Source organism: Phyllobates terribilis, unplaced genomic scaffold, assembly GCF_046119375.1.
Source record: "Phyllobates terribilis strain yellow unplaced genomic scaffold, ASM4611937v1 Scaffold_8__6_contigs__length_399053987, whole genome shotgun sequence".
NCBI classification, from domain to species: domain Eukaryota; kingdom Metazoa; phylum Chordata; class Amphibia; order Anura; family Dendrobatidae; genus Phyllobates; species Phyllobates terribilis.
The window spans coordinates 264,696,399-264,720,894 of record NW_027362768.1 but is presented as its reverse complement, the minus strand read 5'-3'; the positions used below and the strand labels follow the sequence as shown (position 1 = coordinate 264,720,894).

At 44.3% G+C, this 24,496-nt stretch overlaps 1 protein-coding gene across 1 annotated transcript in view; it reads left to right on the top strand.

Moving 5' to 3' along the window:
* Positions 1 to 24,496, top strand: part of LOC141157214 (cytochrome P450 2D15-like) — a 262,879-nt gene that overhangs the window by 97,708 nt on the left and 140,675 nt on the right. The window contains exons 3-5 of the mRNA XM_073644207.1: positions 421 to 573; positions 9,750 to 9,907; positions 22,627 to 22,800. Coding sequence (XP_073500308.1) covers positions 421 to 573; positions 9,750 to 9,907; positions 22,627 to 22,800 — 485 coding nt within the window. The remainder of the gene's footprint in view (positions 1 to 420; positions 574 to 9,749; positions 9,908 to 22,626; positions 22,801 to 24,496) is intronic.

The window sequence follows — 24,496 nt, the reverse complement described above, 5'->3', positions numbered from 1 at the left end:
AGATTAAATGTAATTGTTGTTCAAAAGAAAAAAAATATTAAGAAAATTGAATGTTTTTTTGTAAACACATGGTGCCAGCATGAATGAACTAATTCTTTTATTAGGCTAAGGTCTCCCGACTGTATTTTCTCTCATTCAAAAATAACAGGCCAATTGTACTGGTCACACTCTGATCAGAGTATGTGATCCAATGTTTTGTTGGATCACACACGGACCAAAGATACGGTTATGTGCACGAGCCCTTAGCCTCACTGCTTGGTAGGTGTTAATGGAAAAACAGTGCTAATATTATCACTCCAGAATGATCATTGATTTTCACTGTCTAACAACATTCAACTTTTATACTGGCGTAAATCAAAATAGAAGATGTAAATGAAACACTATATTTCTTTCTTTGATAATGAACATTTTATATGTTAGGCATTCTATTCGCCCACTATGGGAGATCATGGAAAGAACAAAGAAGGTTTACACTGACAGCACTTAGAAACTTTGGGATGGGCAAGAAATCCCTGGAGGAGAGAGTGACAGAAGAAGCACAGTTCCTTTGTTCTGAATTTCTGACTCAAAAAGGTGAGTTACAGAAGTTTGTGTAAAGTATAGTAAGAAAAAAATATATATGCATATATATGTATATATATATATATATATATATATATATATAATATATATATATATATATATATATATATATATATACAGTACAGCCCAAAAGTTTGGATACACCTTCTCCTTTAAAGATTTTTATGTATTTTCATGACTTTGAAAATTGTACATTCACACTGAAGGCATCAAAACTATGAATTAACACTTGTGGAATTATATACTTAACAAAAAAGTGTGAAACAACTGAAAATATGGCTTATATTCTATGTTCTTCAAAGTAGCCACCTTTTGCTTTGCACACTCTTGACATTCTCTTGATGAGCTTCAAGAGGTAGTCACCGGAAATGGTCTTCCAACAATCTTGAAGGAGTTCCCAGAGATGCTTAGCACTTGTTGGCCCTTTTGCCTTCACTCTGCGGTCCAGCTCACCCCAAACCATCTCGATTGGGTTAAGGTCTGGTGATTGTGGAGGCCAGGTCATCTGGCGTAGCACCCCATCACTCTCGTTCTTGGTCAAATAGCTCTTACACAGCGCAGTACCAAAATAAAACCATAAACACAAAATCCATAGCCTTGTGCAGTCGTTAGCTAAACACAATAGACCATTGCTACTCATACACAGCTGAGCTAGTCCTAGTTAGGTCAAACACAATGGTTATTGCCACAGCAACCAGTTATACTTGCAATTTGGTTCACATAACCTGTGCAGTCTTTTCTCAGAGAGGGATTCTGGCTTGTCTCTCTCTTCAGCTGCTACACAAATCCACTCTGGTCAGATTCCCCAGCTGATTGACTTAGGCCCCCTTCACATATCCATGTATGTAGTACGTGTGGCATCTCTTTTTCATGGATGCCACACTTACTCATTATAACCTATGCTGCTGTGATGTCCGTGCTTTTACATGGACCTTCTATCCATATAAACCACACGGAGATATGTCTGTTTTTTAACCCCTTTCTGACATTGTGCGTAATAGTACGCACCACGTCGGCACTCCCGGTTCAGCGTGGGCTCCGGTGCTGAGCCCGTACTGAACCAGGCACATGTCAGCTGACATGTGCCCGCAACAGCCGCGGGTGGAATCGCGATCCACTCGCAGCTCTTAACTAGTTAAATGCCGCTGTCAATCTCTGGCACACTGATGGCACATGGAAAGCACATTACACACTAATCCAAAACACTGATGACACTGGTACTGTTTTTTCCAGTACCGGTTTTCAGAGGTGTAGCTAAGTCTCCTAGCACCTGGGGTAAGAATTCAGTTTTGCGCCCCCCCCCCCTCCTTTCCCCAGCGCATATATGTAAAAAAAATACTTATTTCCGTATAATTTTTCTATTGAGGACTTCTTATCAGATGTGATTGATCAAAGTGTCAATATCACGATATTCTTATGAAAAAAATTTATTGATTTATTCTCGGATTGTCCATTAAAAAGAATGATTGCAATAGTTACATAAAATAGCTATATAGTTACAGAGTGATTGGCCATTTGTCCATGATTAGCTTAATAGTTCAGATTCACCCATCTTTTCCTGGGATCCTGGCTGGTAGATTGCGTCTGTCTGTGTCCAGCACGTGTGTCAGGATGACACCATGTGTCCGGGTAAAGTACGTGTCTCCTTGGGCCTACATCAGCAGCTGTTCACACACAGATCCTCGTCTTGTGTCCTGTGAAATGGCAAGAAGCCGCCCTGTCTCTAACATGGGCTTTTATAGGCCGGTCATATAGCACCTGTTCTTCTGCATATGGCACTGAACTAAAAATGCACAAATAGCGCATGTCATCTAGAAACCCTAGCAAGATGGCTGATGCAATCTTATGCAATGTATGGTACAGAATTTAGAATTAAGAATAAAATGAATATCCGTAATTAATATTTAACAGTATGCAATTAGCACTCTAAGGCTACGGCCCCACTAGAAGTATTTGGTCATTATTTTTTCTTAGGGTTGGGAGCCAAAACCAGGAGTGGATGATAATTGCAGAAGATAAATGCAGAATTGGTGACTTGTTTCTATTATACCTTCTCTCGGATTGTTCCTCACCTGATTTTGGCTCCCACTCCTGAGAAAAAAAAAAGACCAAATACTGATAGTGGGGCCGTGGCTTTAGTCACATACCAACGAGCTGCTCTTCCTAATTCTCTTTGAGAGAAGCAGGAAGAAAAGCTAGTTGATACTTGACCGTAAGGGCTCGCTCTCACTTGCGATTAAATCGGACGTTTGCAATCCGATAAAAAATTGGATTGCATTTGTGCTAATTTAATCCTATGATGGTGTGCTCAGTGGTGTTTTTTTTTTTCAGCTCGGATTGCGATCGGGCTTAAAAAAAAAAATTGCAGCATGCTGCGATTGCATGCTGGATTCGGATCGCACGCACCTATATAAGCCTATTGTTGCGTGTGAAACATCGCACTGCACTTGGATAACACCCGAGCGCAGTGTGATTCCCGCTGATGCCAGCAACAGAGGAGATGGAGAAATTGATTTCTCCGTCCCCTCCACAGCTGTGCTGCGATCCTCTCTGTGTGCGAAAGGATCGCAGCACAGAGCACTGACATTCGGCTCCTGCTCACAGCAGAGTGGGAGTCTAATGTCATTAGCATATCGCATCCGATGCTCTCGCATCGGATGCAATACGCTAGTGGGACCCCGGCCTTAGTATGAAAATCGCATGTGAGTGAAGTGGCCTTGTGATGACTGATGGAACCTGCAAGCAGAGCTGAATCCTGGCAGTGAGTATATTACACGCTGTTAGGATTGGCATGCTACAGGGCTTCATTTTATAATTAAAGGGCTTGTACAGGTTTGAGATTAAAGTCTGCAGTCTTTCTATGTGTCTTCAGGCTTCTGAATTCTCCCAGCGCATGCACTGCACACTTTTAGGATTCTCCCTTGCCGTGGCAAGAGTCGACAGTCATGTGAGCATAAATATGAGATTTGTATACTTCTGGCCACATTCCGACTAGACGTATCTGGCCTTGCTCAATTCATTTTCATTGAGTGAGGCCACACATGTCTAGTCAGAATGTGAATGTATGTACAGGTGCATCTCACTAAATTAGAATATCACCAAAAAGTTAATTTATTTCAGTTCTTCAATACAAAAAGTGAAACTCATATATTATATAGAGTCATTACAAACAGTGATCTATTAGTGATCTATTTCAAGTGTTTATTTCTGTTAATGATTGATGATTATGGCTTACAGCCAATAAAAACACAAACTTCATTATCTCAGTAAATTAGAATAATTAAAAAAAAAACACCTCCAAAGGCTTCCTAAGCATTTAAAAAGGTCCCTTAGTCAGTTTCATTAAGCTCCACAATCATGGGGAAGACTGCTGACTTAACAGATGTCCAGAAGGCAGCCATTCATACACTCCACAAGGTTCCAGAGTTCCAATTTTCATTTGGAAATCAAGGTCCCAGAGTCTGGAGGAAGAGTGGAGAGGCACACAATCCAAGCTGCTTGAGGTCTTGTGTGAAGTTTCCACAATCAGTGATGGTTTGGGGAGCCATGTCATCTGCTGGTGTAGGTCCACTGTGTTTTATCTGGACCAAAGTCAGCGCAGCCATCTACCACGAAATTTTAGAGCACTTCATTCTTCCCTCTGCTTTTTGGAGATGGAAATTTCATTCTCCAGCAGGACTTGTCACCTGTCCACACTGCCAAAAGTACCAATACCTGGTTTACAAACAACAGTATCACTGTGCTTGATTGGCCAGCAAACTCGCCAGACCTTAACCCCATAGAGAATCTATGGGGTATTGTCAAGAGGAAGATGAGAGACACCAGACCCAACAATGCAGACGAGCTGAAGGCTTCTATCAAAGCAACCTGGGCTTCCATAACACCTCAGCAGTGCCACAGGCTGATCGCCTCCATGCCACGCCACATTGATGCAGTAATTGATGCAGAAGGCGCCCTGACCAAGTACTGAGTGCATTTACTGAACATACATTTCAATAGGCCAACATTTCGGGGTTTTAAAATCATTTTTCAAGCTGTTGTTATAAAGTATTCTAATTTACTGAGATAATGACTTTTGTGTTTTCATTGGCTGTAAGCCATAATCATCAACATTAACAGAAATAAACACTAGAAATAGATCACTCTGTTTGTAATTACTCTATATAATATATGAGTTTCACTTTTTGTATTGAAGATCTGAAATAAATTAACTTTTTGATGATATTCTAATTTAGTGAGATGCACCTGTATGAAAATTGCTGGCACCAGAGAATCCTGACAGTGTGCAGTGCGCAATGTGAGAATTCAGAAGTCTGCAGTCACATAGAATGACTGCAGACTCACCACAAACGTGAACAACATCTTTGTTGCTCCTAACATAAATAAAAATATAAAAATGTCAGCATCACAAAAAACATTTACATCCAGGTACCTTATAGATGACGTTGTCTCTGGAGTCGTTCTCTTTCTTTTCTTCCTCTTGTTCAGACGCCATGATGATTTTTCTCTTCAACTACTCGTCTCTGCAGACATCCATCTTTTCTGGTCTTCTGCAGCCCATCCCCACACAATGCCCATAAAGATAGCTGGGTCATTATAATGCTCTTAAATAAAAATATCTGCCCTACGCTGAGCCCCTGAATATATAATTGCCCCTCACTGTATTCCATGCACAAAATATCACCCCCACACTGTCCCTCTTATGGTACATGCTGTCCACACTGTCCTCTCCTTTCCATACTGGGCCCGCTCTTCAAACTATCCTCTCACACTGGGTCCCCTCTATAGGGCCCAGTCTCTATACCATGCCCCCTCATCACACTCCCCTTCCTTAGCATACTGTCCCCTCCTGGCTGTGACCTTACACCCCCATGCTACCCCTCACCCACTACTCAGTCTCTATTCTGTGCCCACTCACACTCTTCTTCCCCCATACTGTCTCCTCACACTATTCCCCTCAATAGTCTCCTTACACGTTTCCCCCGCCTCCTCATATTTCCTTCTCACACATCCCCCCAAACTGAATCCACACACATCCCATCACCCTTGCTCCCCACACTGTGTCTGCACACATTCCATCACCCTCGCACCCCATACTGTGTCCACACACATCCCATTACCCTCGCTCCCCATACTGTGTCTGCACCCACCCCCCACTTGCTCCCCACAGATTAAATCTCCCCCAACCACACTGAATAAATCCCCCCTACCACACTGAGTAAATCCCCCCTACCACACTGAATAAATAGCTCACTGCACAATGAATAAATAGCCCCCCTGCACAATGAATAGATAGCCCCCTGCACACTGTATAGATACCCCCCGTGCACAATGAATAGATATCCCTCCTACACACTGTATAGATATCCCCCTTGCACACTTGTATAGATAGCCCCCCTGCACACTGTATAAATAACTCCCCCCTGCACACTCTATATATAGCCCCCCTGTACCCTACCATGCTGAATCTTCGATGTATTCAGCTCCATAGCTACAGGAGCATGTACCACTGATGGTCTTCTCTCTTCTGGGCGCCAGCGAGTGACATCAGCAGCATGATCACATGACCTGATCACTCTGCTGACGTCGCACTAAGCCAATGGTCAGACCTTCAATTGTACTCTCGTCTGAAAGACGCAAATACAATTGAACTCTAGGAGCCGGCGTGCTGCAGCTTCTGTGAGTCGACTGTCAGATTGACAGCCTACTCAGAGAATGGCAGAATCCCAGACGGGGGGGGGGGGCGGCAGAATGCAGCCGCCGAATTAGGTGGCCCGACAGTGCCCCCTCTGCTGGTTTTATACAGACACGTGAAGGGGGCCAAAGATGAACACCTAACCTGGTTATATACTAAGCCAGCCGGGTTCAAATAATCAGAGCCTGTAGAGCTAGGATTTAACCCTAGCCTACCTGGCTACAATATATATTATATATACTGTATATTATTTATATACAGTACAAACCAAAAGTTTGGACACACCTTCTCATTTAAAGATTTTTCTGTATTTTCAGGTCTATGAAAATTGTGCATTCACACTGAAGGCATCAAAACTATGAAATAACACATGTGGAATTATATACTTAATAAAAAAGTGTGAAACAACTGAAAATATGTCTTATATTCTAGGTTCTTCAAAGTAGCCACCTTTTGCTTTGATGACTGCTTTGCACACGCTTCGCATTCTCTTGATGAGCTTCAAGAGGTAGTCACCGGAAATGGTTTTCACTTCACAGGTGTGCCCTGTCAGGTTTAATAAGTGGGATTTCTTGCCTTATAAATGGGCTTGGGACCATCAGTTATGCTGTGCAGAAGTCTGGTGGATACACAGCTGAGAGTCCTACTGAATAGACTGTTAAAATTTGTATTATGGCAAGAAAAAAGCAGCTAAATAAAGAAAAACGAGTGGCCATCATTACTTTAAGAAATGAAGGTCAGTCAGTCCGAAAAATTGGGAAAACTTTGAAAGTGTCCCCAAGTGCAGTTGCAAAAACCATCAAGCGCTACAAAGAAACTGGCTCACATGAGGACCGCCCCAGGAAAGGAAGACCAAGAGTCACCTCTGCTTCTGAGGATAAGTTTATCCGAGTCACCAGCCTCAGAAATCGCAGGTTAACAGTAGCTCAGATTAGAGACCAGGTCAATGCCACACAGAGTTCTAGCAGCAGACACATCTCTACAACAACTGTTAAGAGGAGACTATGTGCAGCAGGCCTTCATGGTAAAATAACTGCTAGGAAACCACTGCTAAGGACAGGCAACAAGCAGAAGAGACTTGTTTGGGCTAAAGAACACAAGGAATGGACATTAGACCAGTGGAAATCTGTGCTTTGGTCTGATGAGTCCAAATTTAAGATCTTTGGTTCCAACCGCCGTGTCCTTATGCGACGCAGAAAAGGTGAACGAATGGACTCTACATGCCTTGTTCCCACCGTGAAGCATGGAGGAGGAGGTGTGATGGTGTGGGGATGCTTTGCTGGTGACACTGTTGGGGATTTATTCAAAATTGAAGGCATACTGAACCAGCATGGCTACCACAGCATCTTGCAACGGCATGCTATTCCATCCGGTTTGCGTTTACATGGACCATCATTTATTTTTCAACAGGACGATGACCCCAAACACACCTCCAGGCTGTATAAGGGCTATTTGACCAAGAGGGAGAGTGATGGGGTGCTACGCCAGATGACCTGGCCTCCACAGTCACCAGACCTGAACCCAATCGAGATGGTTTGGGGTGAGCTGCACCGCAGAGTGAAGGCAAAAGGGCCAACAAGTGCTAAGCATCTCTGGGAACTCCTTCAAGATTGTTGGAAGACCATTTCCGGTGACTAACTCTTGAAGCTCATCAAGAGAATGCCAAGAGTGTGCAAAGCAGTCATCAAAGCAAAAGGTGGCTACTTTGAAGAACCTAGAATATAAGACATATTTTCAGTTGTTTCACACTTTTTTGTTAAGTATATAATTCCACATGTGTTAATTCATAGTTTTGATGCCTTCAGTGTGAATGTACAATTTCCATAGTCAAGAAAATACAGAATAATCTTTAAATGAGAAGGTGTGTCCAAACTTTTGGTCTATACTGTATATGACTTGTATCATTTGGTCTGTGGTATATAGGCTGCTATCCCATAGGACTATGCTAATAAGTGGCATCTGCACTATATCACTTTAGCATGTTTTGCACTTTGTTTGTTCATGGACAGTGAGCACGTCCTATTTGAGTATTTTTAATTCCATCTATTAAAGGTTAAATTTTAGGGTATTCACTGTTAGCTGGTACATTTTCCCCTTCTAATCTTGGGAAAATAAACAAATTGTGGCTAAAGAAACATTTTTGTGGAAAAAAAAATGTAATTTTTCATTTTCACATCCCAATAAAGCACATATGACTTCTAGATGTTGATAATACCCATAATGAATTCCTTATAGTTTCCAAAATGGAGTCACTTGTATTGTGTTTCAGCTATTTTGGCAAATCAGGGGCTCTTCAAATTTAACTTGGTGTCCACAATCTATTCCGGCCAAAATGTCGCTTCAAAATTCAAATAGCACTCCTTCCCTTCTGAGCCCTGTTGTGTGCCTAAATAGTAGTTTTTCCCCATATAAGGGGCATCATCGTGCTTAGGAGAAATTGCACAACAAGTTGTGTGGTCCATTTTCTCCTAAAACTAAAGCAACATTTTTGTGGAAAATGACTAGTTTTTTATTTTTTGTTTCTACTTTGTTTTAATTCCTGTGAAGCACCAGAAGGGTTAACAATCTTCCTAAATGTGGTTTTGAATACCTTGAAGAGTGCATTTTTTATAATGGGGTCACTTTTGGGAGTTTTTTGACATATATGCCCACAAAAGTCACTTCAAATGTGAAGTGGTCTCTAATAAAATAGATTTTGTAAATTTTGTTGGGAAAATGGAAAAGAGCTGCTAAACTTTTAACATTTCTATCCAAAAAAAGTGTTTAAAAAATGACGCTTATGTAAATTAGACATGTGAAAATTGTTACTTATTAATAATTTTTCATTGGTATGACCATCTGGGTGGAGTATAAAAATTCAAAGTTCAAAAATTGAGAATTTTTTAAAATTGTCATCAAATTTCCATTTTCACATAAATAAACACAAATCATATTTACCTAAATTTACCTCTAATAAGAAGTACAATGTGTCATGAAAAAACAGTCTCAGAATCATTGGGATATATTGAAGCATTCCAGAGTTATTACCACATAAAGTGAAACTGGTCAGAATTGAAAAAATTGGCCTGTGCAGGAAGGTGAAAAACAGGCTAAGGGGTAATGTAAGGGATTAAATATTGCTCTGTAATTGAAAGTTTACCTATAATGAGACACAGACATAAAACATGATTTGGTCATCTTTACATGCCAAAAACCAAGAGTCTACTACATAAAAATATTTGCTCTGCTCATGGGCTCAAGATGAACGTAGTATGGGGCTCTCGGAAGAAACATGGACAACGAAATCAGGCAGGCTCAACATATTTTTTTAATCTTTTGGGGAAATTTATTTTACAGGAGGAATCTGTAAACGTTTTGCTCCCAGTTCTTTAGGCAAATAATTCTCATACCACATTACCTTAATGTAAAGACTACTGACCCTGTACACATGATTTCACATACTAAATCTTTATCATTATTGTGTTTTTTACAGATCAGTTCGATCCAACTTACTTCATAAACAGTGCTGTTAGTAATGTGATCTGTTCTATTGCATTTGGAGATCGGTTTGAGTACAGTGATGAAAAATTTCTACGACTTTTACGTCTCTTTAATGCAACCTTGGTAGCTGAATCCGGACTCTTGGCTCAGGTAATGAAAAAACTTTAAAGCTATAAGCACTAATACCCACTATATTAAAATGCCCAAATAGCTTCATCAGAGAGAGGGAAGACTGGAAATGTAGTGCCACTTATTGGATGTAGCAATCATAAAAGTTAATATCGACTCCTTAGAAAGCTACGCCACATGACAGAATAAGAAGCCAATCCAGAAACTATATTTGTATACACATGTTTTGGGTGTTTGCATCTCATCAGTGCAAAGCAGGATACCTGTTTTGCCAGGGTATTTAAAGGGTAATTTTTCTTGTTATGAAGAGTGCCAAATTGGTGCAAGTCATGTGACAAGATTTATTAAAGGGTCGATATTAACTTCTAGGATTGCTACTTCCAATAAATGGCGCTATAGTTCCAGTTCTTTTTCTCTCTGAAGAGGGTATTTACATATTTAAATTACCAGTAGGCCTATAAGTCTCCTAACGATGACTTGACACTTTCCACAAGGAGAAATATTAACCCTTAGACCCACTTTCTGTAAAATATTCTGAATAGAGATATTCCATTTGTGCTGTCTAATCAAATAAGTGACTTGGAAACAAGTGGGAGTTAAAAACAGGAGTTGAAAGAAAGAGTTCAAGGCCTATAAGTTACTTAATTTTTCCCAACCATTTATTGCTCTTTACTGTTTCTTTGGATAATGGATAGCAAGATTGGAGGTTTACTTCATTGCAAAATTGTTGTAATTCTACCACATTAGAGGGTTTCCAAGTGTGAACCTCCTTTTAAGGCCATGCCACAGCATCTCAATCGGATTAAGGTCAGGACTTTCACCAGGCCACTCCAAATTCTTAATTTTATTTTTCTTAAGCCATTCAGAGGTGGACTTGCTGGTGTGTTTTGGATCATTGTCCTGCAGCATAACCCAAATACGCTTTAGCTTGAGGTCACGGACAGCTCGACGGACATTCTCCTTCAGGATTTTTTGGCAGACAGCAGAATTCATGGTTCCATTTACCACAACAAGTCTTCCAGGTCCTGAAGCAGCAAAACAGCCCCAAACGATCACACTATCACCACCATATTTTACTATAACGTTCCTTTTCTGAAATGCTGTGTTACTTCTACACCAGATGTAATGGGACATACGCCTTCCATAAAATTCAATTTTTGTCTCATCAGTCTACAGAGTATTCTCCCAAAAGTCTTGGCGATCATGAAGATATTTTCTGGCAAAACTGAGACGAGCCTTTATGTTCTTTTTGCTCAGCAGTAGTTTTCATCTTGGAACTCTGCCATGCATGCCATTTTTGCCCAGTCTCTTTCTTATGGTGGAGTCATGAAAATTGACCTTAATTTAGGAAAGTGAGGCCTGTTATTCTTTGGATGTTGTTGTGGGATCTTTAGTGACCTCTTGGATGAGTTGTCGCTGTGCTCTTGAGGTAATTTTGGTCGGCTGACCACTCCTGGGAAGGTTCACCTCTGTTCCATGTATGCGCCATTTGTGGATAATGGCTCTCATTGTGGTTTGCTGGAGTCCCGAAGCTTTAGAAGTGGCTTTATAACCTTTTCCAGACTGATAGATATCAATTACTTTGTTTCTCATTTGTCCCTAAATTTCTTTGGATTGCAGCATGATGTCTAGCTTTTGAGGATCTTTTGGTCTACTTCACTTTGTCAGGCTCGTCCTATTTAAGTGATTTCTTGATTGAGAACAGGTGTGGCAGTAATCAGGCCTGTGTGTGGCTAGGGAAATTGAACTCAGATTCCTAAAGTTATGATATATACAGTTAATTTATGCTTTAAAGATGGGAGGGGAGCAATCACTTTTTTCACAAAGGGCCATGTAGGTTTGGATTTCTTTTTCCCTTAATAATAAGGACCTTAATTTAAAAACTGCTTTTTGTGTTTACTTTTGTTATCTTTGTCTAAGATTTAAATTTGTTTTGTGATCTGAAACATTTAAATGTGACAAAAATGCAAAAGAATAAGAAATCAGGAAGGGGGCAAACACTTTTTCACACCACTGTATGTTGAAGGGTGGAGAAATAGACTTGTTGAAACCTTGTGGGTGCAATTACATAGGGGGCTAAGCATTCAGAAAGAAATATTTGGTGTAATCTATACACAGCCTCAACATCACTGACAAACAGAATGGTCGGCTGCATAATCAGATGATGGGGGCTGCCCCGGCTGGTACAATAGTGCTTATGGGAGATTGTAACTTCCCAGTTATTGACTGGGGTGATGGTTCTGCATCAACATAAAGGGGAGAATATTATAAGCCAATTAGTTGAAGATTCGACAAGAAGTGAAGCTCTGTCGAATCTGGTAATTTCTAACAATGCTCAGCTGGTTGGAAAATGTCACTCATTGTGAATATCTTGGTGTAAGTGACCACAACATTATGTTTTTTATGATGTAAGCAAAATTAGAGTCTCAGGAAGGCAAAATAGAAAGGCCAGAGTAGACTTTGCCAAAAATGCATCTAAAGAAGCCAGCCCAGTTCTGGAAAAACATTCTTTGGACAAGAACTGAGACTAAGATCAACCTGCACCAGAATGATGTGAAGAAGAAAGTATGGAGAAGGCATATAATGGCTCATGATCCAAAGCACACCACATTCTCTGTAAACCATGATGTGATGGTGTGGCACCCCAGGGGTCCGGTTGCAACAGTGGCATTGCCTCCCTCACAAGTGGTGATGCCATGCCTGGAAGCAAGCAGGGGTCCCTAATCAGGTTTTGCTAAGCATGCAACACTTTCCTGGCTCCAGACCAGCAATGGGAGTCCCTCCCCTTGGCAACTGGGATCTGGGGGCGGGGTTAGTTAGTCTTAGTGTGAGGAGTTGAAGTCAGGACGTCGAAGAGAGAGGAGCTGGGGACTGGAGCTGCGCGGCAGCTCACTCCAGAAGGAACCAACACAGAAGAACTGGACACCGGAGTCCGAGGCTGTGGGGGCACTGAAGGCCCAGCAGCAGAAACCAGAGGGCAGGAGACTGCAGGTCTCCTGGCCCCATCAGACGCCCGGAGGCTCAGTAGCACAGAGGGCCCAGCACCACCACATGGGAGCGACGCACCAGCAAGGCCCGAGCAGCCTGCCATACGGGTGAGCACAGAAACGTTGCTCTCAGGGATGAGGGCCATCACACAGCTACAAGCAGCAGGGCATAAGAGTTTAGTGGAAAGGGAAGGCCTCCAACTTCACCTGGCAAGGAGGGTTCTTTACTTGCTTCCAGGCTGCCCGGACTTCCACTTCTAGCCAGTACCCTAGTCGCGGCTTGTCTAATCACCACCAGTAAAGCTAAGAGGAAACCGCCATTAAGTTGTGGACTGATTATTGCTGCACCATCAATCCCTGCACTACAACGCCCAGCATAACCCATAACATCTACACTGCCCTGGAGCTAAGCTCTACCTGTGGAGAGCCACACCATCCCTGCTGCAATAACATCAGCTCCAGAGGACCTGCTCCGCAGCGGCGGCTCCCTTAGCCGCATACCACAGGTGGCGTCACGAACTTTATACAATCACTATAAATCCCCAATCAATAACCCCTTTTTATTGACCGCCCTGGGTCACGGACCGGGTTACCGCCACTGTGACATCCCCCAGCATCTACCGGCCCGGCACCGGATACCCCACGGCCCATGGGGTGCGTCAACTTGGCGTCACGGACAGGATTCATGAAGCCCGGTATAACCGGGTCCTGTGTGCCATAGACTTTATTGAACTGTGTTATCACGTGGTTTGCCACCTGCTGAGGGAGAAGAAAGAAGCCCCGATCCGGAACCGCCGGGTAAGAGATCCTTCCGCAGGCAGAGCAGCATACTGGTACGTCAGGAGACGCCCAGGACCTGGCTGAGGTTCACTAGGGGGGGAGGAAGATGCCCAACATGGAGGAGGGTTCAGCTGCAGGCGCGGCCGCTGCCACTGTAATGCCGTTATCAATGCCATACATACCGGGGGCGGCGTGGTTGCCCCAGTACTCAGGGGAGTCGCACACCCTGAACGAATTTGAGGAAAGACTGCGCAGTTTGTTTAAAGTGTACCCCCTATCTGAGGAGCAAAAAGTCAGCATCCTCATAGGACAGCTAATCGGTGCAGCTCAGAGAGAAGTGAAGTCCTGGCCGGGCAGAGACAAAAGCACTGTAAAAGACAATACTGGCCCGGTTAAAGGATACCTTTGACACCCGCACTGCAGCAGAAATTAAAATGAAGTCTTTCGGGTGCAAACAAAGAATGCAGTACAGTGTATGGGACTATGCTCTAAACCTGCAGGAGGAGCTGCAAGCCATCAAACAGGTAGACCCCGACAGTGTGCATGATGAGGACAGATTGCTCACTGAGCAGTTTATTGAGGGGCTCCTGTCCAGCGCTCACAGGACACAGCTGCGCATTATGGCTCTGCAAAACCCTGATCTGGACTTTGCATAATTTAAAGACAGAGTCATCCGGGTGCTGCGAGAATCAATCCCAAGTGGCACTGCATCCCTCCGGTGTCCAGCTATCACATATCACCAGGAGGTGGCGTCCTTTCCCCCAGCACCTGTGGAGGCTGACACGCAGACCCTAGATAATGATCCATCTGCAGACCTACGCCTTCAGGTCCAGGAGCTGACCAAAAGTGTGGCTACACTAACCAAAACCGTGCAGGCCATGCAAGTGTCTCCAAGGGAAAAGATCCAGCTGGCTTCCAGTCCAGATGACGTCCCATGGCGATGACAGAGAAGAATTCCACCGGTCAGAGGGAGGAACAGCGATCGCTATGACCAGGACGGACAACCCATCTGCCGCTGCTGTCAAAAGGCGGGACACAACGCAAGATTCTGCTATTTAAACGAGCAACACCTGGGGCAGAGGGCCAACCCCCAGGAGTAAGACGACCAGGCCCACAAAGCTGGCGAGACAAGTACATGGGGGGACGACCGGTCCTACCCGTCTAACTTGATGGCATCCCAATGAACACGTTGCTGGACACTGGGTCCCAGGTGACCACGATGCCGTATATCCTTTATAAATAATACTGGACTGATTCAGACATTACCCGCCATCCAGATGAACATCTTAGTATCTATGCCAGCAATGGTCAGCCCTTGCCTCAGGTGGGGTAAAAAGAGGTGACTATAAAAGCTGGCAAAGTAGAACTGCCATCGCAAGGAATGATTATTGTTGATATTGATCACCAAGAAAGTCATCCCATGATAACCTTAGGCACTAATGTGATAGAAAATTGTCTTGGAGAAATTATTATTTTGTTGCAACAGGTCGCAGAGACTGCCAGTTCCAGTCAGCAGCGAGTTCTGCAGAAGGAGATCAGAGCCCTGATGAAAAGACAACAGGTAGAGCTGTCTGGAGGGGAAATTGGCAGTGTCAGGATGAGTGATCCGTTCCCCACTGGAATGCCCACTAGGAGTGAAATGTTGATATGGTGTCTAGCAGCAATTGGTCTCAGGGGTCAAGATTATCAGGCCCTGGTAGAACCCATGTACTCTGACAGTAGGCCCACCATCTTGACAGCAAGGGGGGTGGTCGATGTCCGCAAGGGGAGAGTACCGATACGCATCCTGAACTGTGGGGAGAAAGAGGTCCATTTACTCCTGTATGCTACCCTTGCTAAGCTGTTCACTGTCAGTAACAATTCTATAAGGACAGTGGAACCCTTGCCTCCATCCAAACCGGCGGAGGATAATAGCTCCAAGGGACAGGTGGAGGATTGGTGTCAGAAGCTACAAGTGGGCACTAACTCCACCCCGTTGCATCAAAAGCATGGAGTATACCGGGTGGTCTGAGAGTATGAGCGGGTACTCAGCAAACACCCAGTAGATTTTGGGCAGATAAAAAGGATCCAACATCATATCCCCACGGGAGATCATCTGCCCACTAAAGAGAGGTACAGGGTGGTACCCCCAGCTCACTATTAATGTGCCAAAGGAATGCTACGGGAGATGAAGGAGGCTGGGGTGATCAGAGATAGTTGTAGCCCCTGGGTAACTCCATTAGTTCTCGTTAGAAAGAAGGATGGTACAATGAGGATGTGTTGATTACAGGAAGATTAACCGCATTACACATAAGGACGCCTGCCTATTACCCAGGATTGAGGAGTCATTAGCTGCACTAAGATCTGCTAATTATTTCTCCACTTTGGATCTCACCAGTGGGTACTGGCAGGTTCCTGTGGCAGAGGCGGACAAAGAAAAGACCGCGTTTACAACACCAATGGGCCTCAGCGAGTTCAACTGCATGCCATTCGGGCTCTGCAACGCCCCAGGAACCTTCCAACGGTTAATGGAGAGCTGCCTAGGACACAAGAACTTCGAAACTGTCCTGCTGTACCTGGACGATGTAATTGTCTACTCGAAAACATATGAAGACCACCTGGAGCACCTGGCCGAGGTGTTCGAATCCCTATCTGGTTTTGGCCTGAAGGTAAAGCCGTCCAAATGCCACCTGTTGAAGCCCAAGGTGCAGTACCTAGGTCATGTGGTAAGCGCCGAAGGTGTAGCACCAGACCCAGAAAAAGTCACCGTGATTAAAGACTGGCCAAAACCCTCCACTATTAAAGGAGTGCGGCAGTTCCTCTGGCTGGTAGGCTACTACAGGAGATTTATCAGGGGTTTCACCAAGATAGCGACACCCATGCAGGACCTCTTAGTGGGCAGTCCAAGAAGGCCAAGAACCCGAAACCTCAGTTCAAATGGGGTAAACCAGAAGACGAATCTTTCACCCGACTGTAGATGGCTCTGACCAAAGACGAAGTCCTGGCCTACCCTGACTATGGCCAACTCTTTATACTTCATACAGATGCCAGCAACGTGGGATTGGGAGCGGTGCTGTCCCAGGTACAGCAAGGCAGAGAGAGAGTGATTGCCTACGCCAGCAGGAAGCTTCGGCCCACGGAAAGGAACCCCGACAACTACAGTTCCTTCAAGTTGGAGTTTCTCACCATAGTCTGGGCTGTAACAGAGCGCTTCAAGCACTATCTCGCCTCCTCCAAATTTACAGTCTTCACAGACAATAACCTGCTGACGCACCTGGAGACTGCGAAGCTTGGTGCCCTAGAACAACGATGGATGGCCTGACTGTCTAACTACGAGTTTACCATCAAGTATCGGACGGGGCATAAAAATGCAAATGCTGATGCGCTGTCCAGGATGCCCAACTTGCCAGATGGGGGAGAAGACCCGGAAGAGCTGGAGGAGATAGAGATACCCGCTTTCCATTGTCATGGGGTAACCCAGTGCTCCCACTGTGTGAGGGACAAGCGCTCCGCCAACAGATAGGCCTCGTTCAACCCATTGCCCCACCATGGATGGGCAGAGATGCAGGATAGCGACCCCGCTGTCTGCCTAGTCAAGGAGTTGCTGACGCAAGCTGACTCGCACCCTGATCCAGATGCTCCACAGGAGACCCAACAGTTGTGGAAGGAGAAGGGCAAGCTGTTCATCTACAAGGGAAAGCTGTGTCGAAGAAGCATCAACTCCCGGACACATGAATTGGTCTGGCAGGTGGTAGTCCCGAGGCGGGATGCGCCAATGGTCTTAGAAGCGTACCACGATAAAGCAGGACACTTCGGGTGGAAGAAGTTAGAAGTCCTGCTACGTGAGCGATTCTACTGGGTTGGCATGAGGAAGGCAATCGAGAGATGGTGTAGAGAATGTGGTCCATGCAACCTGAGACGAAAAGACTGTGACAGCAAGAGGGCTCCCCTGCAGCCCATAATCACAATACAACCACTTGAACTGGTAGCCTTGGACCACGTGAAGCTAGCCCCAAGCAGGTCAGGCTATGTCTACGCTCTAACCATAGTAGACCACTACTCCTGGTTCTTGGTGGTAGTGCCAGTGAAAGACCAGACGGCTCAGACAGCAGCCAAAGCGTTCCAACAACACTTTTGTCGCCTGAACGGGTGCTTACCGACCAAGGTCCAGCCTTTGAACCAGAGGTGTTCCAGGAATTCTGTAACTTGTACGGCTGCAAGAAAATAAGGACGACGCCGTATGATCCCCAGACCAACGGGTTGTGTGAGAAGATGAACCAGGTGGTAATAGACCTGTTGAAGACGTTGCCCCTTGAAGAACGTAGCCTGTGGCCAGAGAAGTTACCAGATTTGGTGGACCTATATAACCACATCCCGGTGAACTCCACCAACTGCACACCCGCTTACCTGATGAGAGCAAGACCTGGTAAGCTACCCATCGACTTAGACATGGGAGTCCTAACACCAGAGATGACTTCACCAGATGCGGATTGGGATACCGAGCGGCAGCAACAATACAGCAAGGTGCAAGAATGTGTTGAGAGTAGTTTGTCCCAGGCGAGACAGAAGCAAGAGAAAACTTACAATCAGCACGCACCTGCCATTCCCTTATCACCTGGAAAACAGGTACTTAAGAGGAAGAGACAAGTCCACAAGTTAGATGACCAGTGGGAGGTTGAGCCATACACCATCCTACCCTCAAATTACGACAACACCAAAGTGTGCCTCATCAGCAAAGATGGAGGGGAAACTTCAGCGGCAGTCTCAAGAGACCACTTGAAGATCTGTCCTGAACAGTTGAAACACAGAAAAGAATATCAAGACAACTCTCAGCCCACAGAAGGAGTGGAGGAAGTGGTCCAAACAGTACTCGGAGAATTTCCCCGGTCTTGGACGCAGGTGAACAGTACAATTGTAGTACCGGTCCTTACCTTTCTCCAAGCGGCCTGACCGGAAGCTGCAGAAGTCCCAGAACAACTAGAAGACCAGTCGGCCCCAGAGACAGATACTTCATCATCAGCAGACCAGGAGAGTCGACCCTCTGCTAGCATTGAATCTGTCGTACCCATGGTGAGCCAAAGAATTTGTAGGAGATTACCCAGCCTACCGGTGTTACCTCAGACTACCTGTAGTGTAGTTCACACTGAACCGACCACACCAGGGGTAGACAGTAGGGACCAGGGTAGGACAGTGACCACCAATGTACTACGTAGATCGACCAGGAGTACAAAAGGTCAGCTCCCTGCCCGCTGGAGGAACTAAAGTATAAGAGAACTAAAATGTATGTTGTATATAGTTGTCCCCGTTAAATATTCTTGGAAATGTATATTTGCTAAATTTATGGACAATTGGACCACAGGACTAGGTGTGGTCAGGACAATATTGAAAATAGTTACTAAGTGGCATAGAAAATAAACCGCCGGCGTGGCTGAATACCAGGCCCACCGAAAGAGTGCCCTGAAGCCACGCCCAGGGACGATGCACAAAGAGGGTTGATGCGGCTCCCACCAGCCAAATTACAGTTACCAGGATTGTGGCGTAAGGACTAAACGCCGCAGTGACTGCTTTCAATTTTTGTTGGGTTTTTGTAACTTTTGAATTTGTAACCTGTTTGTAATGTGAATTGTTATTGTTAATTGTTAATTTTAAAAGGTATCCTCAGTCCGAGAGTACTGAAGTTAACTAGGGGGGAATGTGGCACCCCTAGGGTCCAGGCTGCCACAGTGGCATTGCCTACCTCACAAGAGGTGATGCCATGCCTGGAAGCAAGCAGGGGTCCCCTAATCAGGTTTTGCTAAGCATGCATCACTTTCCTGGCTCCATACCAGCAAGGGGAGTGCCTCCCCTTGGCAACTGGGATCTGGGGGCGGGGTTAGTTAGTCTTAGTGTGAGGAGTTGAAGTCAGGACGTCGAAGAGAGAGGAGCTGGGGACTGGAGCTGCGTGGCAGCTCACCCCAGAAGGAACCAACACAGAAGAACCGGACACCGGAGTCCGAGGCTGTGGGGGCACTGAAGGCCCAGCAGCAAAAACCGGAGGGCAGGAGACTGCAGGTCTCCTGGCCCCATCAGACGCCCGGAGGCTCAGTAGCACAGAGGGCCCAGCACCGGCCCGTGGGAGCGACGCACCAGCAAGGCCCGAGCTGCCTGCCATACGGGTGAGCACAGAAACGTTGCACTCAGGGACGAGGGCCACCACACAGCTACAAGCAGCAGGGCCAAAGAGTTTAGTGGAAAGGGAAGGCCTCCAACTTCACCTGGCAAGGAGGATTCTTTACTTGCTTCCAGGCTGCCCGGACTTCCACTTCTAGCCAGTACCCTAGTCGCGGCTTGTCTAATCACCACCAGTAAAGCTAAGAGGAATCCGCCATCAAGTTGTGGACAGATTATTGCTGCGCCATCAATCCCTGCACTACAACGCCCAGCATAACCCATAACATCTACGCTGCCCTGGAGCTAAGCTCTACCTGTGGAGAGCCACACCATCCCTGCTGCAGTAACATCAGCTCCAGAGGACCTGCTCCGCAGCGGCAGCTCCCTTAGCCGCATACCACAGGTGGCGTCACGAACTTTATACAATCACTATAAATCCCCAATCAATAACCCCTTTTTATTGACCACCCTGAGTCAAGGACCGAGTCACCGCCACTGTGACATCCCCCAGCATCTACCAGCCAATTTTACTTTTGAGCCCCTGAAATGAGGAGACTTTAAAGAAAAATGGTTGCAATTCCTAAGTGTGTCACAGGATATTTTTGTTCAACCCCTTTAATTAAACCTGAAAGTCTATGCTTTAATTGCATCTCAGTTGTTTCATTTCATGTCCAAAATAGTGGCATGTGGTGCCCAAATCACAAAAATTCAGTCACTGTCCAAATATTTCTGGACCTAACTGTATATTTATCTGAGAGATTTGCACTAGTATTTTTTAAAAATATAAAAAGTTGAATAGAATATGCAAAAAAAGTAATCAAATCAGCTGGTAAGTATAGCTCTGAAATAAAAAAAATGTTAATTTTTTGCTTTAATATAAAATACATTGCTCATCTCTAATTATGAACATTATGACAATCATATTATTTATTTCTATGACCATCAAGTAAAGAGATAATCATTATATTTATATTTGAGGTACAACATCCATTGAATAGGGTAAAAATATGTATCAAGAAATATGTTGGAAGGACCTATCTAGAAGGGGACAGGCAGGGCATTTTCCCATGGCATCCAAGGTGTCTCCTAGGCGGCTCCATTTTGCCGCCTTCTGGAGTGGGATTTGGCCGTTCTCTGAACAATCTATCAATCTAACAGCTGGCTCAGAGAAGAAGTAACACACCGGCTCCCACATTCAATTGTACTCGTTCACGCATAAATATAATCGAGGCTCTTACTGTTAGCACTTCTGGTTCAGGGTGATGTCACATGACTGCCCATTCTTGTTGTTGGCACAGGTAAAAATTGACAACTTACAGTGTGACCGATGTGAGGATTCATAAATCTGTAGTCACATAGAATAACTGCAGAATTTCGTCACAAACGTGGACAACCCCTTTAAATGTAATATTAAAGTGCACCTGTCAGCAGGATTGTGCTTAGTAAACCACATACACTGTCAGGTGGGCGCGTTACACTGAGTGAAATTATACCTTTGTTGATGAAATCCGTCCAGTAATTCTTTTATAATCTTTATTTTCATTTCTGACATAATGATATGCTCGTGCTTCGGGGGAGACTTTGGGGAGGTGTTTTAACTGGTGCTCTGCTTATGTATTCATACTTCTGCCTTCTGACTGGTCACTGTGCTTTCAGTGACCTGCCTACTATTTTAAATACTACCTGTGTAATTTGTGTGCCACACATGAAATTAACAAAATGGCCCCAGCCGCCTGCACAGTAGCATCTTTCGGTTGCCGATAGATGCTACTGCGCGGGTGCCATTTTGCTGGAGGAAAAAGAAATTTGCCTGCAGAAATTTGGCGCCGCGTCCCGTGAATGCGCAGTAGCATCTCTCGGCAACCGAGAAATGCTACTGCGCAAGCGCGGGCAGTGGGGGCAATATTGCTGCAGGCAAATTTCTTTTTAATCCAGCAAAATGACGCCAGCGCGTGTGCAGTAGCAACCGAGAGATGCTACTGCGCATGTGTGGGCAGCGGGGTTTATTTTGGTGTATGTAAATTTCATGTGTGGCACACAAATTACACAGCCGGTATTTAAAATAGTAGGCAGGTCATTGAAAGCACAGTGACCTGTCAGAAGGCAGAAATATGAATACATAAGCTGAGCACCAGTTACAGGTCCACCCCAAAGGCCGCCCCGAAGCATATCATTATGGCAGAAATGAAAATAAAGATTATTAAAGAACCACAAGACGGATTTCATCAACAAAGGTATCATTTTACTCAGTGTAACGGCGCCCACCTGACAGTGTATGTGGTTTACTAAGCATAATCCAGCTGACAGGTGCACTTTAAGTACCCTAGCATGCCCAGACATAACAGTGTGTTATGTACTCACTGTCAGGGCCCAGCTCTGCTCCCAGTGCAATACCATAGCCAACCATATGCGTTTTTCATACTTACAGTCCATAGCTTCTCTTATTGCTTCTCTTAATGAAGCAAGTGCTGTAGTATTTCACTGAAAATTGAAAGGATTAGGAAGAGCAGCTTGTTGGCATGTGACTGTAAGTTTGAAAATCGCAAAAAAGTTGTCAAATGATGACTACTCAAACCACTTGAAAACCTAGATCCAACTCTGGGGTGGGGTAATATGATATTTATCCCATGGTTCATTGCCTCCTCCACAACAAGTACAGCACTCCCTGTAGTTCACACTGTGGTACATTTTTATTTTGTTTGTCACTTTAGAAACAAATGTCATTCAAAAGAATCACTTTCACTGTGGACCATTAGCAAATGACGCTATTATGAACACCCTAAACGGTCAGTCATATATGGGGATTATTAATGATATTCTACAATTCTTGATTTTATTTTGTAGATTCTAAATGAAATTCCCTTTCTCACTCACATCCCGTGGCTTATTGACCGAGTAATGGAGCCGGAGTATGAACTGATTGCATTTCTTCATGAAATTATTTCAGACCATCAGAAAACTTGGGATCCAAACCACACTCGTGATTTTATTGATGCCTACCTAGTGGAGATGGAAAAGGTAGAAGTACTTTTACCATTAGAGCTCGCTCAAACTGTCTTTTAACATGGCAGAGCGCTATCCAATGTTTTATCAGATACTACTTGGCCCTTTGTTATACTATGTAGAAACAAGAAACAGAGCTTAAGATGCTTTGTGAGTTGCAAATCCTTGGGAGGAAAACCTCTAGGGTGCCATGACTCCATCTAGTGTCGCTCAAAAACAATGGAAAATGTGGAAAAAAGTGGCACTTTCACAGGTGAAATAAAAACACTATTTTATTTCTTTAAACCCGACATAGAAAGATAAAAAACTGACGCGTTTCTGGCGGCCTAGATGCCCTTAACCCCTTAAGCCCCGAGGGTGGTTTGCACGTTAATGACCAGGCCAATTTTTACAATTCTGACCACTGTCACTTTATGAGGTAATTACTCTGGAACGCTTCAACGGATCCCCCTGATTCTGAGATTGTTTTTTCGTGACATATTGTACTTCATGATTGTGGAAAAATTTCTTCGATATCACTTGCATTTATTTGTGAAAAAAACAGAAATTTGGCAAAAATTTTGAAAATTTTGCAATTTTCAAAATTTGAATTTTTAAACCCTGAAATCAGAGAGATATGTCACACAAAAGAGTTAATAAATAACATTTCCCACATGTCTACTTTACATCAGCACAATTTTGGAACCAAAATTTTTTTTTGTTAGGGAGCTATAAGGGTTAAAAGTTGACCAGCGATTTCTCTTTTTTCCAACAAAATTTACAAAACCATTTGTTTAGGGACCACATCATATTTGAAGTCACTTTGAGAGGTCTTTATGACAGAAAATACCCAAAAGTGACACCATTCTAAAAACTGCACTCCTCAAGGTGCTCAAAACCACATTCAAGAACTTTATTAACCCTTCAGATGCTTCACAGGAATTTTTTGAATGTGGAAGAAAAAAATGAACATTTAACTTTTTTCACAAAAATGTTACTTTAGACCCAATTTTTTTATTTTCACAGGGGTAACAAGAAAAAATGGACCCCAAAATTTGTTGTGCAATTTCCCCTGGGCACGCAGATACCCAATATTTGGGGAAAAAAACACTGTTTGGGCGCACGGCAGGGCTCGGAAGGGAAGGAGCGCCATTTGACTTTTTGATTGTAAAATTTGCTTGAATAATTAGCAGACGCCATGTTGTGTTTGGAGAGCCCCTGTGTGCCCAAACTTTGGAGCTCCCCCACAAGTGACCCCATTTTGGAAACTAGACCCCCCAAGTCACCTTTCTAGATGCATAGTGAGCACTTGGAACCCCCAGGTGCTTCACAAATTGATTCGTAAAAATGAAAAAGTGAAAAAAAAAACACTTTTTCATGTTTACGAATCAATTTGTGAAGCACCTGGGGGTTCCAAGTGCTCACTATGCATCTAGATAAGTGCCTTTGGGGGTCTAGTTTCCAAAATGGGGTCACTTGTGGGGGAGCTCCAATGTTTGGGCACACAGGGACTCTCCAAATGCAACATGGTATCCGCTAACAAATTGAATGGAAAATCGGCTCAAATTGTTAGCGGACACCACGTTGCGTTTGGAGAGCCCCTCTGTGCCCAAACTTTAGAGCTCCCCCACAAGTGACCCCATTTTGGAAACTAGACCCCCCAAGGCACCTTTCTAGATGCATAGTGAGCACTTGGAACCCCCAGGTGCTTCACAAATTGATTCGTAAAAAT